At 37.9% G+C, this 20,633-nt stretch overlaps 1 protein-coding gene across 1 annotated transcript in view; it reads right to left on the bottom strand.

Moving 5' to 3' along the window:
- The window catches only part of BTBD9 (BTB domain containing 9), a 471,085-nt gene that overhangs the window by 395,330 nt on the left and 55,122 nt on the right, over positions 1-20,633 (bottom strand). Inside the window, exons 5-6 of the mRNA XM_023212708.2 lie at positions 14,741-14,960; positions 11,667-11,786 (exon numbers count right to left, since the gene is read on the bottom strand). Coding sequence (XP_023068476.1) covers positions 11,667-11,786; positions 14,741-14,960 — 340 coding nt within the window. The remainder of the gene's footprint in view (positions 1-11,666; positions 11,787-14,740; positions 14,961-20,633) is intronic.

Raw genomic sequence — 20,633 nt, 5'->3', positions numbered from 1 at the left:
CAACAAACCATGCACATCATCTGTTCAGAACTGGGAAACGCATGCATGCTTCTACAACATTAAATGGAAGGCAGATGGTAGTCACTGATCAACAGACATAAAATAAAGTCCTTCTAAATCCTGCTCCCTCTAACAGTCCTTCTAATTTTTTTCCTTAGAAAAATATCAAGCAGTTTTTTGTTACTGTTGATTTGCAACTCCAAAATTACAATGGGTAATGCAAAAGAGGATTTCAAAGAAGGAAAAACGTCTTTTGGCACAGATTTCTCTCTCATAGTCTTAGGCGATAACACTAACTTTGAAACTCATAGCATATTGTAGTTTTATCAGTAACTAATGTGTAAATTAGTTCTTTCTAATAACTGAAGATTTAGCTTTCAAAATACATAATTACTGATCATTTTAGTCTGCATCACATTTCTTTTGCAGGATGAGATGAACTAAAACAGCTGTTACATTCTAATAGCTTCATAATGTGCACAGAATTTCTATGACTATTAGAAATTAAACCTATAGCTTCTTATCAAGAAGGACATATTCATGTATATATATGACCCACATTATTTGCAAGAACAATTTTTTTTTTTTTTTTTGAGACGGAGTCTCGCTCTGTGGCCCAGGCTGGAGTGCAGTGGCCGGATCTCAGCTCACTGCAAGCTCCGCCTCCCGGGTTTACGCCATTCTCCTGCCTCAGCCTCCCGAGTAGCTGGGACTACAGGCGCCCGCCACCTTGCCCGGCTAGTTTTTTGTATTTTTTAGTACAGACGGGGTTTCACCGTGTTAGCCAGGATGGTCTTGATCTCCTGACCTCGTGATCCGCCCACCTTGGCCTCCCAAAGCGCTGGGATTACAGGCTTGAGCCACCGCGCCCGGCCGCAAGAACAATTATTAACTAATGAAATTATAATTTGAAGCATAAGGCCGCTAAAGAAAATATTACAGCTCTCTTTTTTATTTATTTATTTATTTATTTATTTATTTATTTATTTATTTATTTATTTATTTATTTGTTTGTTTGTTTGTTTTTTGAGACGGAGTGTCTCTCTGTCGCCCAGGCTGGAGTGCAGTGGTGCGATCTCGGCTCACTGAAAGCTCCGCCTCCTGGGTTTACGCCATTCTCCTGCCTCAGCCTCCCCAGTAGCTGGGACGACAGGCACTCGCCACCATGCCCGGCTAATTTTTTGTATTCTTAGTAGAGATGGGGTTTCACCGTGTTAGCCAGGGTGGTCTCGATCTCCTGACCTCATGATCTGCCCGCCTCGGCCTCCCAAAGTGCTGGGATTACAGGCATGAGCCACTGCGTCCAGCCTACAGCTCTTAAATGAGGTCAATGCCAACAGTCCACTCCAATCCACAGTCCACTCCCCCTACCTTTCTTCGCATCAATAAAGTGTTTTGGGCTGAAGGAAGTCCAAGTGTTCATGCTACCACCATTCCTAGCAGGGACTGAGCCCTCTATTTTCATATTGGGAGATAAATTTTTAGAAGATGAACCAGACCTGGTACTCTGCCCAGATTTTCTGGCAGCTGACAAGCAATCTTGTTTTACTTCTGGTCTACTCTCCCCTGAGCTAACCTTGTATCCACAGACAGCACCCTGATCTAGGGAACTTCTACCATTTATAAGGATCATTGAGAAAGCTCTGATGATTTTACCAACCATGGGACTTGTACTCACAGTTTTCTTTAAACATATTTTCTGTGGAAAACAATATAAAACTTTGTTTCCTGTTATTTCCTTCTAACACTGGGGGAAAAAAAGTGTTAAAAGGATATATTCGAGAAAAATAGATTATTATCCAGGCACCTGCATTCAGGGATCTTAGAGGGCTAAGGAGATTCAACAAGATATCTGATGAGCCACTACTAGCAAAGGAATATAAAGCAAGGTCCAGGAACTGCAAAATGATTTCAAAAGTATACAAGATATATCATTAATGGCTAATTGGGTGATTCAAGCTATAAATACTATGAAAGGTCAGAGCAATCGTCGTTAAGTAGTATGGGGTGAAATTTGAATGTACAAGATTTAACTCTCCACTGACAGAATTATTAACTATTCAACAATATCTTTTTAAGAGCACCATTGCCAAAGTAAGCAGGATAGAAAAATGACTATGTAATTCACACACAAAAAAATCTGTGTTGAAGTTTGTTTATCTACAAGATCTAATTGTCCCTCCATCTTCTTGGTCATCCAAAAAGCAATAAATGAAGTTTTGTTTCATTGATCGCATTTTCTTATTCACTTCAGAAGTTGGACTGAAGGTCCTGGAAACTCTTCCTCACCAGTTTCATTAATTCCTGGGTTCCATTCCCAGTTCAGTAGCTCGCTTTTGTCTCTGTTCCTTGTGCTGGAGGCTCTTGGCTCATATTTAGAAGCCCCCAAGTCCTGGATGGCTTCGCATTCTATTCCTTCCTTGCTTCAGGATTTCCTAAGTTTCACAAATAAGTGTTGGGAGAGTTGCAGTACACCAAAACAGACTCCTAACGGATATTTCGCAAAGGAAAACTGATAGACTAACATTCATTTCCTCATGTGCAGCATGTACCCAACAATGAAATATCTATGTAACATACTACTTTTCTAAGCAAAAGATGCTAACTCAAGTCCTGGCTCCAAAGAGGGGGACTTTCTTTACTTCTTGGGAATTTTTACTGTTTTCTGTGACAACATAATCTACAGTTCTTCATAGGGAGTCTTTTAATCTTGTAGAAAGAAGTTTTAAAAGAGATAGCTTTAACTAAAACCAAGTAACTCCTAGATACCTTACACAGTTATACAAGGTAACACAGAAAGAGAAGATTGTCATGTATGTATGTTCTCTGAGCTTAGGGACATACGTAGGAATTATGGGTGGGTAGATGGTAAATAGACAATTTTGACTTGCGAGACCAAAAAAAAAAAAGGTATTTTTTGTAAGAACCAGGAATGATGCTATAGAAGCAGAAGAATCTAATGATGGAGAGCTTTGAGAGAAGGGTTTAGATTTGGCCAAGTCCAATGCAGAGTCTACCTTAGGTAAGTGTCCTGAATACATAGAACATTCTTTATTCATTATTTTGCCTGGAAGGGCAAAAACTATATCATGAAATTCTTGACAGCAGCCACTGTGTCTTGTTCATCTTTTTATATCTGGCACCTAAACGAGGTGCCTGCAATACAGCATGTGTTCAATAAATATTTCTTGTATGAATGTCTGAATGAATAAATCCCATAAGTAATAAAGTAGTATTGAGAAGAAAAACATGAGAAAAAAGATGTTTGATGATCAACATAGAAGGTGCTACCTGAACTTAATCCTGGGCCTAACTGCTTGGGAAGCAACTGTTAGCAGAAGCAAATATAGTTTTTGCCCTTTCAGAATGAAAAACAGACAATGGCTGTTTATGGTAATAACAACAGGTTATTAGTGTTAGTAACATTATCTCATGCAATAAGCTTATTAGGACACTAATTTATATTCTAAAATTATAAAATACAATGCAAAGGAAAAGGGCAACCCTGTTCTATTTTCTCACACAAAAGAAGCTCAACATGTTATTATCCTTTAAACAAAACAAAACAAAGAAGCCTGGATTCAATTGAATAACTTAAGGACAAAGAGTCATTTCTTGAAGGTCTCACTGAATATAAAACATGGCGGGTTTTTTGGGTTTTTTTGCTATTGTTGTTGTGTTTTTCCCCCTAATAAAAGGATTCTAGGTGAAAATAATAAACAGAAAATTTCCCAACTAAAAAAAACCAACTTAAGATGTGAAGAGATCTTGTAAATAAAAATTTCATAATATATGGAATTTGTTTCTAAACACAACTGAATGAAAACAAGCTAGGATTTAAGAATATTAGGTTCACTCTATAATAATACTCTAAAATGATCTTATGGAGAACTAAGGGGCAGGAAAATTTGAAGCTCTACAGACAAACTGACAAAACATACCTAAAGGATTGCTGCGCTCCCTTTGGAGCATTTTAAAACAGAAAACATATTATTAGTATAATGTGTGTGTAGTCTGGGTGGCTGTGACCAGCACTAGTAGAATTTGGCCATAGCAGGCCCTCCCCTACAGGATTGCTGGAAACTGCTCATTCCAAAGAGGCAGTAAGAGCTTCTTCAGGGCTCAATGCCTCCTTCTCCTACTCTAAGAGCTATTTCCTACTCTAGAGCTATTTCTTTACCTTGATTCTTGCAGCAGCAATGTAATGTGGAGTCAGGCAGACCTGGTTACAAATTTAGCTTTTCTAAGGCTCCATTTCCTCATCTATAAAATTAAGTAGTGGTTTTTCTCCTACAGGGCTATTATAAGAATTACACAAGGTAATGAGACGTGCCTGACCCATAGAAGATGCTCAACAAATGTTAGACTGTTCCCTTCCTACCTCTTCTGAGGTCCTGTAACCTCATTTCTCTTTATCCTCATTCCTCTTTTCTTCTGTTTTCTGATTCCTTTTAAATATTTAGAGAATCTATCTCCTATCTCCTTTGAGTTACTCCTCTCTTTCAAAATTCCAAAGGAAGGTTAAAAAAACTTATTTGCATGAAACTGAATAGCTGGACTACAGAAGCCCACATTTCACCTATGCCTTGCAGATGACAACTCAAGAACTAGCTAGCAAGCACCAAAATATATACCTCTGGACTTTGGACATCATTAACTCAGCAGAAAGACTTAAATAGAACAAATAGTTTCACATGTTATTTCACAAATCACAGACTTTCAGAACCATTTATATTTAAATATGATGGTATAAAAAAGCAATTTTTAAATTCTCTTTAGCTTCAAGTAAAATTGCTATAATTTAGTGACACCATGTGGCTACACTTTGCTTTGCAGTCTTAGAAGAAAATGTTCCTCTATGTGGGTTGCTCTTGCTAGTTCAACTAAAATATCAAGGTTGTGGGTAGATGGACAATTGAAACTAAGTATGAACTAGAAAGATTGCTTTCTTTAAAAATGAAACTATTCCTGTTTCTTTTACATCTGAATAAGGCATTTCTTGAATTGTGAAGCTCTCCAGTCGTAAGAAGAAAGTAAAGGCTCAGCATTATTCTAGCTAGGATTCTAAAGCAATCTAGTGAACACTGAATAACGTAAGAGTGTCCGCCTTTAAAAGTAAATAAGTATATCAATGCCCAGTTATGGGCGGAGGTGTAGGGAACAAAAGAGAAACGAAAGAAGACACACATTATACAGCGTTAATATGGCAGGGAACGAATACTTTCATAAATAGCAATGTTTATTTTCTCATTTGTTTTATGTAGATCTATACCACTGTATAGGTACTATAATGAGAATAGGAGAAAAAAAATTTTGCTGTATCTATTGACAGCAGGAATGAGGGGGGCCTAGAATGTATAGAAGCAATAAATGAGATTAAAATGCCATATATCAAAACACAGTAAAGTTAGAGTACTCATCTAATGAGGTCTCCTACGTAGACCAGCTACTCCTGAATAACATTCAATGTACACCAAAGAAAATATTTAGATGTTGTGTAAATATCTAAAACAATGGGCCAGGCATGGTGGCGCTCACACCTGTAATCCCAGAACTTTGTAAGGCTGAAATAGTCAGATCGCTTGAGTTCAGGAGTTGAAGACCAGCCTGGGCAACATGGCAAGGCCCCATCTCTACTAAAAATAGAAAAAACTAGCTGAGTGTGGTGGAACATGACTGTAGTCCCAGCTACTCAGGAGGGTGAAGTGAAAGAATCACTTGAGCCCAGAAGGCGGAGGTTGCAGCGAGCCAAGATGGCACTACTGCACTCCAGCCTGGGTGACAGAGCAAGCCCATCTAAAATACAAAGAAACACACACACACACACACACACACACAAGTAGAACAATGACCAGAAAATATCACCCCCTTCATCTCAGCTTAAAATACCTACCCCCTGTCTCTGGCCTTCTCTAACTACCCTATTTAAAATAATCCTCCTCCCCGACCTCCATTACTATCACAGTACTATCTTTGCAACACTCATAATTATGTCATGTGCTCTTTTTTTTTTTTTTCTTTTTTTTTTTTTGAGATGGAGTCTCGCTCTGTCGCCCAGGCTGGAGTGCAGTGGCCGGATCTCAGCTCACTGCAAGCTCCGCCTCCCAGGTTTACGCCATTCTCCTGCCTCAGCCTCCCGAGTAGCTGGGACTACAAGCGCCCGCCGCCTCGCCCGGCTGGCTAGTTTTTTGTATTTTTTTAGTAGAGACGGGGTTTCACCGGGTTAGCCAGGATGGTCTAGATCTCCTGACCTTGTGATCCGCCTGTCTCGGCCTCCCAAAGTGCTGGGATTACAGGCTTGAGCCACCGCGCCCGGCCATGTCATGTGCTCTTATTATTTGTTTGTTTCAATCTGTTTCTACCAAATTCCAAGAGCACAGAAGCCTTGGCAATCTTCTTCATTGTTGTGGCCTCAATATCAAGTACAACAAGAGCATAAAGTAGGCGCTTATTTGTTGAATGGGTGAGTGATGAATGAATACATAAAACCTATTTCCTTAGCTGGTGAAGCATGCCTAAATTTCCTGTTGTAAGTGAAAGTAGAACCATTCTAGTGAGATGTTTATCATCACTTATGGCCTCTAATGTGACTATGACAACCAGAAGACAGACTAGCAGCACATGCTCTATGATACCCTTTCTGTTTTCTATGACACATATGGCACACTACAATTTCTCATTCTAAGAAAATAAGAAAAAAGAGGGCAGTGAACTACAATAATTAAAATACTTGCAGCAAGAATCAAAGAAATCAGTGGAACTGAGTAGGGTATATGCTAGAATCCAGCTCATGATAAATATGGCTGATCACATTAGGATAGCAAAAAATGATTATTAAATAAATGACTTTAGTCAACTGACTATCCCTACCTGAAAAGATATATGCAAAATATCCTGACTGTATTAAATACTTAGATATAAAGCTTAAAAAAAAAACAAGTAGTAGAAAAAAGATATGCACATACACATAAAAGTTTAACATTCTCTAATATTAGAATGAGGAATAATCTTCTAATCATAATACCAAGCCAGAAATCATTAAAAGATGGACAAATTTGAATACATTTTTTAAAAAGTAAAATTCTATATGGCAAAAAGTACCAATAAAACACTAAAAATGTGTAACAAATTTCATATATGACAGGCAAAAGAATAATGTCATATATGTATGTATTGATACAAAGTTCTCACAAGACAAAAAGAAAAAGACAACTCTCAGAAGAAAAATATGCTGAAGACAAAAACAGGCTTTTCATAAATAAGAAATTAACAAATGGCCAGTATTAAAAGATACTTTAACTCACCAATAAAGAAATTCAAAGTAAAATAGGACTTTTGTTTTCAACAAATTATATATTACATTGGCAAAATGGTGACAGTGTCTGCATTGGTGAAGGTTCACAGAAAGGGGCATTTTTGCATGCAATTGGTAGAAATTGAGTACAACATTTCCAGATGACAAGTTTTATCAATATTTAAAATATATACTACATTATAACTTTATAATGAGAGATATTTCCATTTTGATATTTTTTAAAAAAAGGAAATAAAGAAAGAAACCCAGTTTTGTATTAAACAAGTTCATCTCCCCTATGCCAGGCTCTAAATTATCAACTTACACCCATCTCAACACCCTGTCTGGCCTTGTCTCCAGTAAACAATGCTCCTGATCCTCCTCTAAACTCAGTCCAGCCCCTAAGGTAAATCCCTCTCCCACCTATGCTCTTCTTCCCTCTCTCAGTGGGTATAACCTTGAGAACTTTGCTTTTAGCCCTGCTTTCTTCTCTCTCAACTTTCAGGTTTTAGACCAAGATTTCACTTGCAATTCCAGCCACCAGTCACATGCACACTTTGAATTCTACTTCTATCCATTCACACTCATGTTTTAAAGTTTTCTCATTTTTCAGCAATATTATATGGCTGCCAAATTAACAGCAACATGTTGAGGAACAGCTCAAAATTTCAAAAGTACCCCCAGGGTACTCAATATTCACCATTCCTTACTAGTGTTTTCTGTTCAGTACTAGACTCGATTATCTAAGGTGGAAAGGACTGAGAGAGAGTTTACCAGATAACCAAGAAGACAATTTGAAGGTTACAGATTATGGGTAAAGTGGAAATTGCCTTCCCTTAGAAAGAAAAGGCTGATAAGACATAACATGGTTCTCAAGGCATATGAAAAATTGTGCATAAATTGATGAGTCACTTTTCTCCGTCTCCAGTTAAAGTCTGAAGGGGGTAACTGGTCTAAGCTTTTGGCTACATACAGTAATCCCCACTTAACTCACAAACATTCCTAAAACGAGCCCAGAAAGGCAAAGCGGACCATTGCCCTGCATTCATTATCATGGCTGGAATGATCACACTGGCTTTGAAGACTGATGTTATCTGCCACTAGATAACAGCGACTATCTTGCTGAGATGAATGCTGACTGAATTACATTTGACAAGACAGATGAATGGCAAATCTTATGTTATATATATTTTACCAACAAAAATATATGAAAACTCCTAGACATATACAAAGATGGGCCGGTTGTTAAGCTAAAACTGTTTAAGCCATGTTTTCGACTGTATGTATGGATTGGCAATTTAAAAAGTACCAAAAAGACTAGGCTCCAGAGGTGACAGTGACAGCCACCTGATGGTAAGAGCTACCATGACCAACGACGATGGCAGGAATGGCTCTCTCTGAAGGTCAACCATCAGTCAGGACTTTCTGAAATTAGGAAAAATAATAAAAATGACTGCCATTTATTGAGCCCCTCCTTTCTGCCAGAACTGTGCTCCGTACATGTAAATGTGCTATATCATCTAACTCTCACATCAAACCCCATGAACAGGTGCTGGTATTCCTATTCTTTATGGATGCAGATATTAGGGCTCAGAGAGGCACAATCTTATCACAACACAAATATGAGGTGAAACAAAGATTTGAGAGGAGCTCTACCTAACTCCACAGCCCATTATTTTTCTACTACACAATTCTGATTCATATGTGGTTTAGCCTAAACTCAGAGAGAGGATGGGGTAATCTCAGATTTCCCATTCATCAGGTATCATTTTTGTGAATGTATTAGATGTAATCTTTCATCAATACATGACACTTACATTCTTCAGGAATAACCTCCAAATTCAGTTTCCTGAAGAAAAAACAAAGTAACCTTTGCAAAGAAGTCAGAACCATTTACCATTACAGAGAATTTTCCAGCACTCATATATGTATTAATGAATACATTGATAAAAAGTCCCAAGGAATATATGTACATATTAATGTTCGATCAATCTCTCTTCATTACATAGTCATTGCCTTGACACCATGAAACCTATGCTAACATTTATACAGTACCTACTGCATACAAGGTCACAGTCTGAGCACTGTGCAAGAATAATAATAGAATCCATACTCCTTGCCTCCAAGAGCTTGTAATTTTAGTATCAGAGGCAAGATAAACACGCAAAGGACACTAAAGAACAAAGTTGCCATACAAATATGCAAATTAACGAACATAATGCAAATTGAACACTTACGTGCTGAGGAAATAAAGAATTTATTTGCCCAGTGAAGTTCTTGGAAGAAGTGTAGTTAGAACATTGTTTAGGTAGACAATAAATAATTGTGAAGATAAGAAACACCAAGACATCCTCAGTTAATCTATAGACATACTCTTAGGTTCATTTTTAAATACTATACAATTACAAACTCGTAAAAAAAGGCAGTTTACTAAGGAAAGTAGTAATTAATATAATAAGGTGGTTTTAATTTTTTAAAAAATTCTTATTAATATGGATATCAAGATTCTTTCCTCTTCTTGTTATCATTATCACTAAGATCACTGTTGCTCAGTATTTTTCAACCAGAACTGGGAGCTGGCTATATCAAGACAAAAACTAGCATCATGAATACAGCCAGTCTCTAAACACATAACAGCTCTACCAACAAAATCAAGGCCAGACAGGAAAGACAAAATAAGGAGAGTATAATCATGCTTACTAATATACAAAGGTAAAGTATATTTTCTAAAAGCCAGAGATCATGATCAAAGGCACATGTTTCCATACATACAACAGGAGCTTTCAGGTGGGTAAAGCACACAGGCTGTCATGGCTGGTATTATTATATTCATGATTATTTGTTCTGAGAGTCATGTTCCTGTTGTTGCAAATTAAATGCAAACACACAATCCTTCAGTCCATATCAGACGCTTTGTTATGCTGCCTGTGTTTTAATCAGATACAACAGTAATAACCAGAGTCAATGCAGACTCAATCTCCTCCTCCACGTGGGGGTCCCTCTTATCACTCTGGAAGTATCCCCAGGCAGCTCTGAGATATGGAATCTTCACTCAATTTCTTGTCCCTCTTATTTTAATCCATTCAAAACTCCTCTGATAAAAGAGCAACTGCCAGACCTGAGACACTTAAGTCTGTCCTTGGGGAAATGAAATTGATTTTCTTCATTTTCACACAAGAGGATCCCTGAGTAATAACATTGTGTCTGGTCATACCAATAAAAAAAAAAATGTAGGCAACGTTCTTTACTGTACCAGAGGCTGAACGGTTTTGTGAAGTTCCTATAGTGGAGGTAAAAATTCAGCCTTTTGCTGTTAGACCATAAGTTTCACAAGTATAAGAGTAACTTCTGACCAAAAGACTAAGTGCTTTGGTGCCTCCCCATCTGCTCCCAATCAGCCACAGTGGGAGATCAGATGGGTCACGGGTGAGGGGCCAGCCCCACATTCTCCATGGTGTACACTCACCATATCCCTTCCCTTTTCTTCCTGAGCAAACAAACTAATCACGTTCTACCTTTAATCTTTTGACTTTAAGGTAAAGAATATCTAAGGACAATTTCCAGTGAGAAAACTACAACAGAAAAAAACAACAGAATTTCTGGGCCCTTTAACCACCTAAACAAATTCACTAATTTGTATAGGCTTTACAAAATTTCAGAAATTTTAAATGACGGATTATACCTAAAGGGAGAATATGAAATATTAAAACTGTAGCTTTTTGATATTTTTAAAAGACAACAATATTGAGGGCTGCAATACATAACAAAAATAAAAGCGGAGGTGCTCTGGCTGAAGAGAAGCTCTGAGCCTCAAGCCCCACTAGCTAAGCGTCATTTGCCCCAAATGCAACCCCACTTGAAACACTCATTCTGTCAAACCCCATTTGTTAACCACTAACCTACAGAAAAAACAGATAACCAGAACATGCACACTGGCATTCAAAAATCTCCTCCGGCCCTGGCCATTGCCAAGGAAAACTCCAGAAATATCTCTCATGGCTTTCCTAAGAAGAATGCACCCCTAACAATAATTCTGCTTTCAATGTATCACAATGAATATGACCATTCACTGTATAGCACAGAGCTTAAAAAACATTCCACTTCTCAAATGTTCCCTTTCCCTTCTCATTCATTCACGTGTGTACTACATATATATTATACAAGACATGTTGTATAAATAGTTCTACAACACACTGTAAATATTAGGATACATAATTTTTCCATACTTTCCTAAGTTTTTTACTTGGGATATGTTTAGTTTTGACATCCTGAAAAACTCTTTTTTCAAGATGAAAAAAATGCAGTTCTGCTTCTCAAAGTCCAATCTCCTTATACAAAAATAAAAATCATTTGTTAACCACTGAGAACTAACCTGCAGACACGGGCTGGAAAATATAATTTCTGCCAAGAACGACACAGATACTGGGAATGGTCTATCACTCTAACCCAGTCAAGTTCATCCATTGACACTTCAATGAAGTATGAATAAGACCTGTGAATCAAAAGGAAAAAGCAGAAAAAATTACCATATTAAAATAACAATACAAAGCTGTACTTTAATAAAGTGTTAAAAGATACAAAAATACAGAATTCACTAATTACATTTTCTACATAATGAAATTCTAATAACAAAACAATGTTATGATAGCATTCACCTACAATGCACTGAAATTATCTCTCAGGTTGTCTGTCTGCTTTCTCAAATCATAAGCTGCTTAAGAACAAAGGCCATCCTGTATTTATACTCATATCCCCAGGGTCCTACACAGTACTTGACACATCAGACATGCAAGATATTTACTCCTTTTCAAACATGGTCAGGATGCCTCACCTATACCATATTAGAAGATACATGATGCTACGAGAGAGAGAAGAACAGAAAATAGAGAAGCAGGAAGTACGCTTTCTCCCTCTACCTTCCCTGGCCAGGGTGTTCGGCCACCCCTCTAAGGAAGAAAGTCAACTTGGAATGGTTCCCCCACAGAGGGCAACCTATCTCCTGCTGCCTACCAGTCTCCTACCCTCCCATACACATAAGCTACCCGCAAAAAAATAAATGACACCAGTCAAGGGATAATGCACGTTTCTTTTGGGTACAACTTAAAACTTGCCAGCTGATAATCTGGTAGTAATGAAAACAGCCTATCATCCTCCCCTAGTCAGCTACTCCAAACCATTACATGCAGGTCCCATCCTGAACAAATCTATATTCCCCTGTCATAAGCCAAATTTAAATCTGAGATGCAGTTATTACTTGTACTGTAATATCAACAGGAACAATCTTGGAAGATTTAGGTGACCATAAATGTCATCCTGCAACCCACAGTTGTGACCAGAAAAGGTCAGCTTATTTTGTGTCATCCCCTCATTTTCTTTGCTGTCCCCTCACTCCCATTCATTTTATCACTCAGTCTCAAACTGGTTATAACCTTTTATTGAATCTCTCTGGGTTATCAGTAACACAGGCTATAATTTTACAACACGTCAGAATCTTTTTGGCTTAAGATCCTGAATTTTTCACTTTTGCTTAGAATGGTAACAATTTCTGTAAGAAAAGAACTGTTATGTGGTAAAGTTAAATCCCTCGTGAATGTAACGCACATACTAACACAAAGTGGCCTATAAATATTTAACATCACAGAAACGATGACAACCACTTTGTTTCAAACATACTAAACTTTTATTATTTTTATAATAATTTCACTATTAGTTAAATGAGTGAAATACGTAAAGCTTTTAGAACAGTGTCTACCACATAAAAGTAATGAAAGTACTGCAAATACGTATTATTATTATACTGTTGTTATTAATCAGAGACTCTTGGAAATGAGACATGTGGATTGGTTCCACTTTGCCAATTAAAAACATCAAATTATATCCAATAAGCTACATATCAGAAAATATCAGAAAATATATTCTTTTTTTTTTTTTTTTGAGACGGAGTCTCGCTCTGTCGCCCAGGCTGGAGTGCAGTGGCCGGATCTCAGCTCACTGCAAGCTCCGCCTCCCGGGTTTACGCCATTCTCCTGCCTCAGCCTCCCAGAAAATATATTCTTAATAAAAAGCAAACAGGAGGCCGGGCGCGGTGGCTCAAGCCTGTAATCCCAGCACTTTCAGAGGCCGAGACGGGTGGATCACGAGGTAAGGAGATCAAGACCATCCTGGCTAACACGGTGAAACCCCGTCTCTACTAAAAAATACATAAAAACTAGCCGGGCGAGGTGGCGGGCGCCTGTAGTCCCAGCTACTGGGGAGGCTGAGGCAGGAGAATGGCGTAAACCCAGGAAGCGGAGCTTGCAGTGAGCTGAGATCCGGCCACTGCACTCCAGCCTGGGCGACAGAGCGAGACTCCGTGTCAAAAAAAAAAAAAAAAAAAAGGCAAACAGGAAAAGATAACCTGGGGATCTCACACACCCATGCACATGGGAAATGCTGACTCTTACTTCATAAAGCTTCCCTTCACACTGCGCCCAAATGGCCTAAAAAGTCAGGGTGGTGGCAGTGGTGCTAACAGAAGAAACACACTACCTTGTAAGGTTTGCAGGACATCATCATCATTACTATTTAAGCCCTTCATGCCCAGATCTAAAGAGGCATCAGTGGGGCACAGTTTCTGGGTATGCAGGGTTTAGGTTTATGATAAACAGCAATGAAGGAAACAGTTCGGTTCTTGTCACCATACTGCTCTGGTACTTCTGCCATTATGGTTGAACCTAGAAGCCACAGCGGGTGAAAGCATCACAGTGGCTGGAAGAAAGGCAGAATTCTGAAGCCCCTAAGAAACTGAATGGGTTTCCAAACTGGAGTTCATTAAATTTTCTCACAAATTTCTTTTGTTTTGAGGATAATACTTATCTACACACTAAAAGACAACATTTCTCTTTTCATAGGGTAAAATGCATTTAAAAGGTTATAATATCCAAAACTAATGAATCAAGTAAATAATGTTAACTCATGGTAGAATACAAAACAACTATTAAAAATACATTTTAGAGGAATATTTTTAAAGGGTAGAATGTTCACAATGTATTAAAAGTAAAATTAGCTTTTTGTATATCTAATCCATAAAACTATGTTTGTGCAGGTTTCTGTTTTGTGTGTGTATGTGTCCATGCATAATTGAAAAAAACACTAGCTAGGTACATATGAAGATTAATAAACGGTAATGAGATTACTAGCAATTTTTATTTTCTTCTATGTGCTTTTCTATATTTTCTACGGTTTCTACAATAAACACACATTATTTTTATAAGAAGAAAAAAACAAAAAAGTGTATTTCTTTTAAAGAAATGTACCCTTTAACTCTTTCCCCAAAACCAACCTTCAAGAGATAGCAGAATGATCACAAAGAGATAAACCATCATATCTATAAAACAAAAGTAGATGACCACAAAGTTAAGTCATCTCAAATATAATGTCAGTTTCTAAGTCATGCTAATCACTTACCGGCTATCTCGGTCCCACAGGAGTATCCGTATGTGATTGATAATGGACGGCTGACCTAGCTTAATCTCGATGCCCGAACGGCAGTCATCATCAATTGGGTGCCTTGAAAATCCATGATCCAAATCATAATTTTGAGTATCACCATCTAATAAGGCTGATTTCAGCTCCCCCTTTACAACTTGGGCTCCATACTTCATAGTTGCAATGTTTTCTTCTGGTACTACAGTTAAAAATGCAAAAAGCTAGGTTAATGGTTAAGTTATTCTATCTTTTTTGGAAAAAAAAACAATTCTAGCATTCCACTTTATTCTAGTATCTGCATTTAAGAAGAGCATAGGCAAGTTTATGGGATAGAAAATACAGAACATCTATAAGGACTAAGACACCATTCAGAGGCCAGGTGCAGTGGCTCATGCCTGTAATTCCAGCACTTCAGGAGGCCGAGGCGGGTCACTTGAGCCCAGGAGTTTGAGACCAGCCTGGGCAACATGGGAAAACCCTGTCCCTATTAAAAACAAACAAACAAACAAGCAAAAAAACACTGTTCAGAGTTTAAATTTAATGTTAGTATCACAATCACAAAGTGCTTGAGACTGATGTTACTTTTCAAAAGTTAATAAACTAGAAAAGGCATGTACTAGGACAAACAAACCGGCTCTGCTGAGTTCATTCTATTAGTAACTTAAATATCTACTACACAAAAATAGCATGGAAGATGACCTGTACCTGCCATCTGGACTGAGGACAGTGTATAAAAGCAAAGCAAACAGGTCAGAAATCTGATAAAACAACAGAAAAAGAAAGGTTCCAATATAGCATAGCTGTTAGTCATACATGAATATGCTGAATCAATTAATCTATCTTATAAAACAAGATTGTTTAAAAGAAGATATCTTTTTCTGCACTTGAGAATTTTTAAAAATGAAAATTGATAGTCTGTCATCAAAATCAGTATTATGGTTACTATTAAATCCCCTCCCCTCACCAACATTAGATTTATTAAGTATCAATTGTGCCTGGGACTCTGAAGTCCTCTGTGTAAATTATGCTTCACAGATCTGGAACCTATCTTCCAGGTACTAACATTCTAAAACTGACACTCTCCATGGAAAGACAAGAGGCTGCAGAAAGATGTTAAGAGCTTGAAGAGTCCGAGATTAAACAGTGGCTTCACCTTTAGCCAGGTACATCACTTTAAAGAAGTTTCCCTCTCTCAAATTCCACTTCTCAATGGGGGAGGGGGAGACCTCCCCCTCCCTCGCCCTACAGATCTATCCCCCAGGTGTTTCTGTTTAAGAATTAAATGAGATGATGTTTGTAAAGCATATTATGAGCTCCACTCATATATATATGCTTTTCAAAATATATAGCCATTACTATTAAGAAAACATATTAAAAAGCACACAATAAGAGAACAACTATGTAAGTTTATAGACGGTAAAAAAATACCAAATTCTCACAGTACACACACATTTTGACTATGTGATTTGAATAGGGGAAAGTGTGAGCTATAATCAGGTTCTTGTTAAAAAGTAATTCATCATTGAAGATTTCTGGAAAAAAAATTTTAATTTCAAATGAAGATAAATTGCAGCTGAAAAATGGAAGTTTAAAATGGAAGCAAAAGACTGTAACAACCCAGCAAAAATAAACAAAACATCCTAGTTATGCTTAACTTCTTACCATCAGAAGTTTAAGTGCTATCGATTTATAACTTTCTAAATTCTATTAGCATGTGATAATCACCCATATTCTTCCTATTTAACAAATCTTCTATAATACACAATGTGCTAGACACTGTCCTAAGCACCTTGCAAATATTAGTTCCTTTGATGTACTCCTCGTAATAATCCTTTGAGTACTGTACTATTATTACATCCATTTCACAGATGAGAAGTGGAGGCAGAGAAAAGTTAGACAGGCTTACTTGCCCCAGGTCACAGAGCCAGCAAGTAGCAGAGCTGAGATTAGAACCCAAGCAGTCAGCCTGCAGGGGCCCTGTGTTTTAACAGAATATTCTGCTACTTCCCTCTTGAAGGGTTCCTGATGAATGGCCATACCTTCTCCCTCTTTCTAACCCCCACTTCCCTCTAAGATTGTCTTAGACCCAGAGGAAAAAAACAAATAGTCTGATATAGGGGGAAAAAAAAAAGTTAGACTTAAAGTGAAAAAACCTAAGCTTAAGATTCAGGTTCTATCATTCACTCCCCTTGAGTAAGGCCTGTCAGTCTCTCTGAATCTGCTTTCTCATCTAAAAAGAATACTTTATCCAACCGACCTCATAGGGTTACTGTAAAAATTACAGTACAGATAAAAATTACACTACAGATAATATATGCTAAAGTAACATATAAAGCACTCATTCAGTTCCAGTCAAAAAGCATTTTTCTGAGGACTCATTTTGTACCAGGCACCATGCAAGGTTTTGGGAATAATTAGCGAACTCGACAGAGATAGGCCCTGCTCTCCTGACACCTCCAATCTAGAGAGGAAGTACTTTATAAGCAAGCAAGCAAAGAAACAAAAGCTTGAAATCCATGCTTTTCAGATATCAATGATGCATAACTACTTGGTAAAAATAAACATGTTTTCCCTTCTTGCTAGGTATAAAAAGTTGAGGTGCAAAGTCTGTTGCTGCTGATCCCTGGAACCATCTCCTGCAGTCCTGACACCACAAGTCAAAACTAAGCCAAAGGCTGGGCACAGTGGCTCACACCTATAATCCCAGCACTCTGGGAGGCCCAGGCAGGTGGATCGCCTGAGGTCAGGAGTTCAAGACCAACCTGACCAACATGGTGAAACCCCATCTCTACTAAAAATACAAAATTAGCCAGGTGTGGTGATGTGAGCCTGGAATCCCAGTTACTTGGGAGGCTGAGGTTGCAATGAGCTGAGATCGTGTCACTGCACTACAGCCTGGGGGACAGAGCCAAGACTACATCTCAAAAATAAAAAATAAAAAAACAAGGCCCAAGACGGGAACATCAACCTCTCAGATTTAGAAACTAATGCCACCTAACGCCACCTTTGGATTTTCTCTAAACGTAAGTTTCTTCAACATTAAAACTTATCAAGCTAGGGGTAACATACTAGGCACAAAAGTTTCAAGTGATTGTGACTAAAGTCTAAAATGGAAATGAAATTTCTATCACAAGTCTAAGTCTTCTTTTGAAGTTTATTTCAAGGGTACTTGAAAACTTTCCTAACCATTCTTGATGCAGACAGATTCATTCCCTGAGAGTATTTTTTACTTCAGAACAGAGAACATCTATACAAGTGGAAATTCTCTCATGGTAACTATAATATGAGTATCTCATTGGATAAAAATATAACTCCAAGACTTTTTCTGCAAAATCCATAATTAAGTGATGAATATAATAGGAAGAATGATCATGAGAACATTTAAATCATAATAAAATAAATCAAACCATAAATATTCTTAGTGGCTATATCTGTCTATCAGTAGACAAAAAAAAGCTCTTAAAAATATACAAAGTGCCGGCTGGGCGCAGTGGCTCACACTTGTAATCCCAGCACTTTGGGAGGCCGAGGCAGGTGGATTACTTGAGTACAGGAGTTTGAGACCATCCTGGCCAACATGGCAAAACCCCATCTCTACTAAAAATACAAAAAATTAGCTGAGCGTGATGGTGGTACATGCCTATAATCCCAGCTACCTGGGTAGCCGAGACAGGAGAATCACTGGAACCTGGGAGGTGGAAGTTGCAGTGAGCCAAGATCATGCCACTGCACTCCAGCCTGGATGACAGAACAAAACTCTGTCTTGAAAAAACAAGCTAATAGAGATTAAACAAGATAGTAGATAATCATAATTTTTTACACATAATTTTTAATGCGTTTTACAAGCATTAAGAAAAATATTAAGCTTTGATTGAAGTTCTACAGCTAGGTAGAAATTGCTAATTATTAGAAAGAAAAGTTAAGGAGAAATGAAGCAGAACGTACCCCTAGCTACACAGTGCCAAAATCTGCAAGGAGTGCTGGTTTAATTACCTCGTGCTTTTCTTTCACTGCTTTATGTTCTTAATTATCTTTTATCGAACTCCCTATTACATGTAGGTTGACATGGTCATTTGCCCCAGGGGATTATTTGGATCCAGACTTAGTTCTCTGCCCAAAGCAATCTACTTACCCAATTCTATCACCTAAATCATTTTCTACTCCCCATCCCAACTTTGCTAGAAAATGTATGGATACTCCCTTCCTGTGAATAATCCCCAAGAACTGCAGCATTACAAGTGACTTACTTTACAATTCCTGTGTTACCTTAACCCCCCCCACCCCGCCCCCGCTTTCCCACTCTCTGCAGGCCTCCTTTCCACATCTGACAGTACTGGTACTCAAACATACCACAAAATGGAAATAAAAAAGAACCCAGGCAGAAGAATCTATGAAGGAGTATTTGCCTGGTGAGTCACAAGACCAGCACTTTGGTTCCAGTTCTGGCATTGAATTCACTTGGTAATTTAGGCAAGTTACATAGATCACAGAGCTGAAAGGGACCTTCATACTATTAAATTAAAAAAAAATCCTATAGTGCTTCCTATGTGCTGCTCACTGTACTAGACTCAGCTCTCCGGAGCTCATCACTCAGGAGACAAGAGCACATATACCAATACTACACATTCCCATGGAGGAATACTCATTAGAGATGACTTATATATCCCCTATTTACAGATGAGATTTTCTCTATCACAATAAACTATAGTTGGGAAGATACAAATAGCATCTTCTATCTTTGAAGATACAAAGTCAAAGAGTTTTATTTATTTTATTTGTATTTTTTTAGAGACAGGGTCTTGCTCTGTCACATAGGCTGGAGTGTGGTGGCACAATTATAGCTCATTGCAGCCTCAAACTACTGGGCTCAAGCCATTCTCCTGTCTCAGCTTCCCAAGCAGCTGGGACTACAGGCACGCACCATCACACCCACCTAATTAAAAAAACATTTTTTAGAGACTGCATCTCACTATATTGCCCAGGCTGATCTTGAACCCCTTGCCTCAAGTGGTCCTCCTGCCTTAGCCTCCCAAAGTGCTGGCATAATAAGTGTGAGCCACTGCGCCCAGCTCCAAGAGCTTTGAAAGTATTAAAGGTTCACTGTTACTATTACTGTCTTTATGTGATAGATGAGACAAATTTAAATTCTAGTTTAGAAGCCAGGGATGGATTCATTCAGCCACTCATTTATCACTTAAAAAAACAAAAGTCCAGATTCAGGCACTGTGCTAGGTAGGTGCTTGAAAAACAAAGACAAAGCAACATAATTACATTACTCAAAAAGCTCAACCTAGTATAACAATCTAAGCAAACAAACCAAGAAACATCACATCACAGTTGCAAGCTCCCTCAGTCTGAGGAAACTACAGGGATAGGTACAGCGTAAACAGGACAGACTACACACACACACACACACACACACACAAGCACATTTATGTATTAACCAATAATGTAACTTAGCAGTCCTACAAACAGATTGACTTTTTATTCAATAAAGATATCTTGAGGATAGAATTTGTGATATGCTCCCTACTATAAACATGCAAAAACAAGAAATAACTCTCTTTCCCCAAATCTAAAACCTGAGATATACAAAATGAAATATAACTCAGCCTTAATTAAAAAAAAAAAAAAAAGCACCAACTTTTAGGATAGATAGAAATATCTCCACAGCTAAGACAAAGCTAAATGTTTGGCAGAGGTACAGGTAGTTCAAATATCCTAAAACAAAAATTTCATTAAAAAGTTAATTCTCTTTCCCCAGCTGTATAGAAAAATGTTCATCATTACATATGCATAAAGCTAGTCTAAACTACTGTCCAGAAAGACCATCACAGATAAGTTTAAAAGACTGTTGGGATCTTCTTTTTTT

This window comes from Piliocolobus tephrosceles, chromosome 5, assembly GCF_002776525.5.
Source record: "Piliocolobus tephrosceles isolate RC106 chromosome 5, ASM277652v3, whole genome shotgun sequence".
Taxonomy (NCBI): Eukaryota; Metazoa; Chordata; class Mammalia; order Primates; family Cercopithecidae; genus Piliocolobus; species Piliocolobus tephrosceles.
This window is presented reverse-complemented; position numbering and strand designations above follow the sequence as displayed.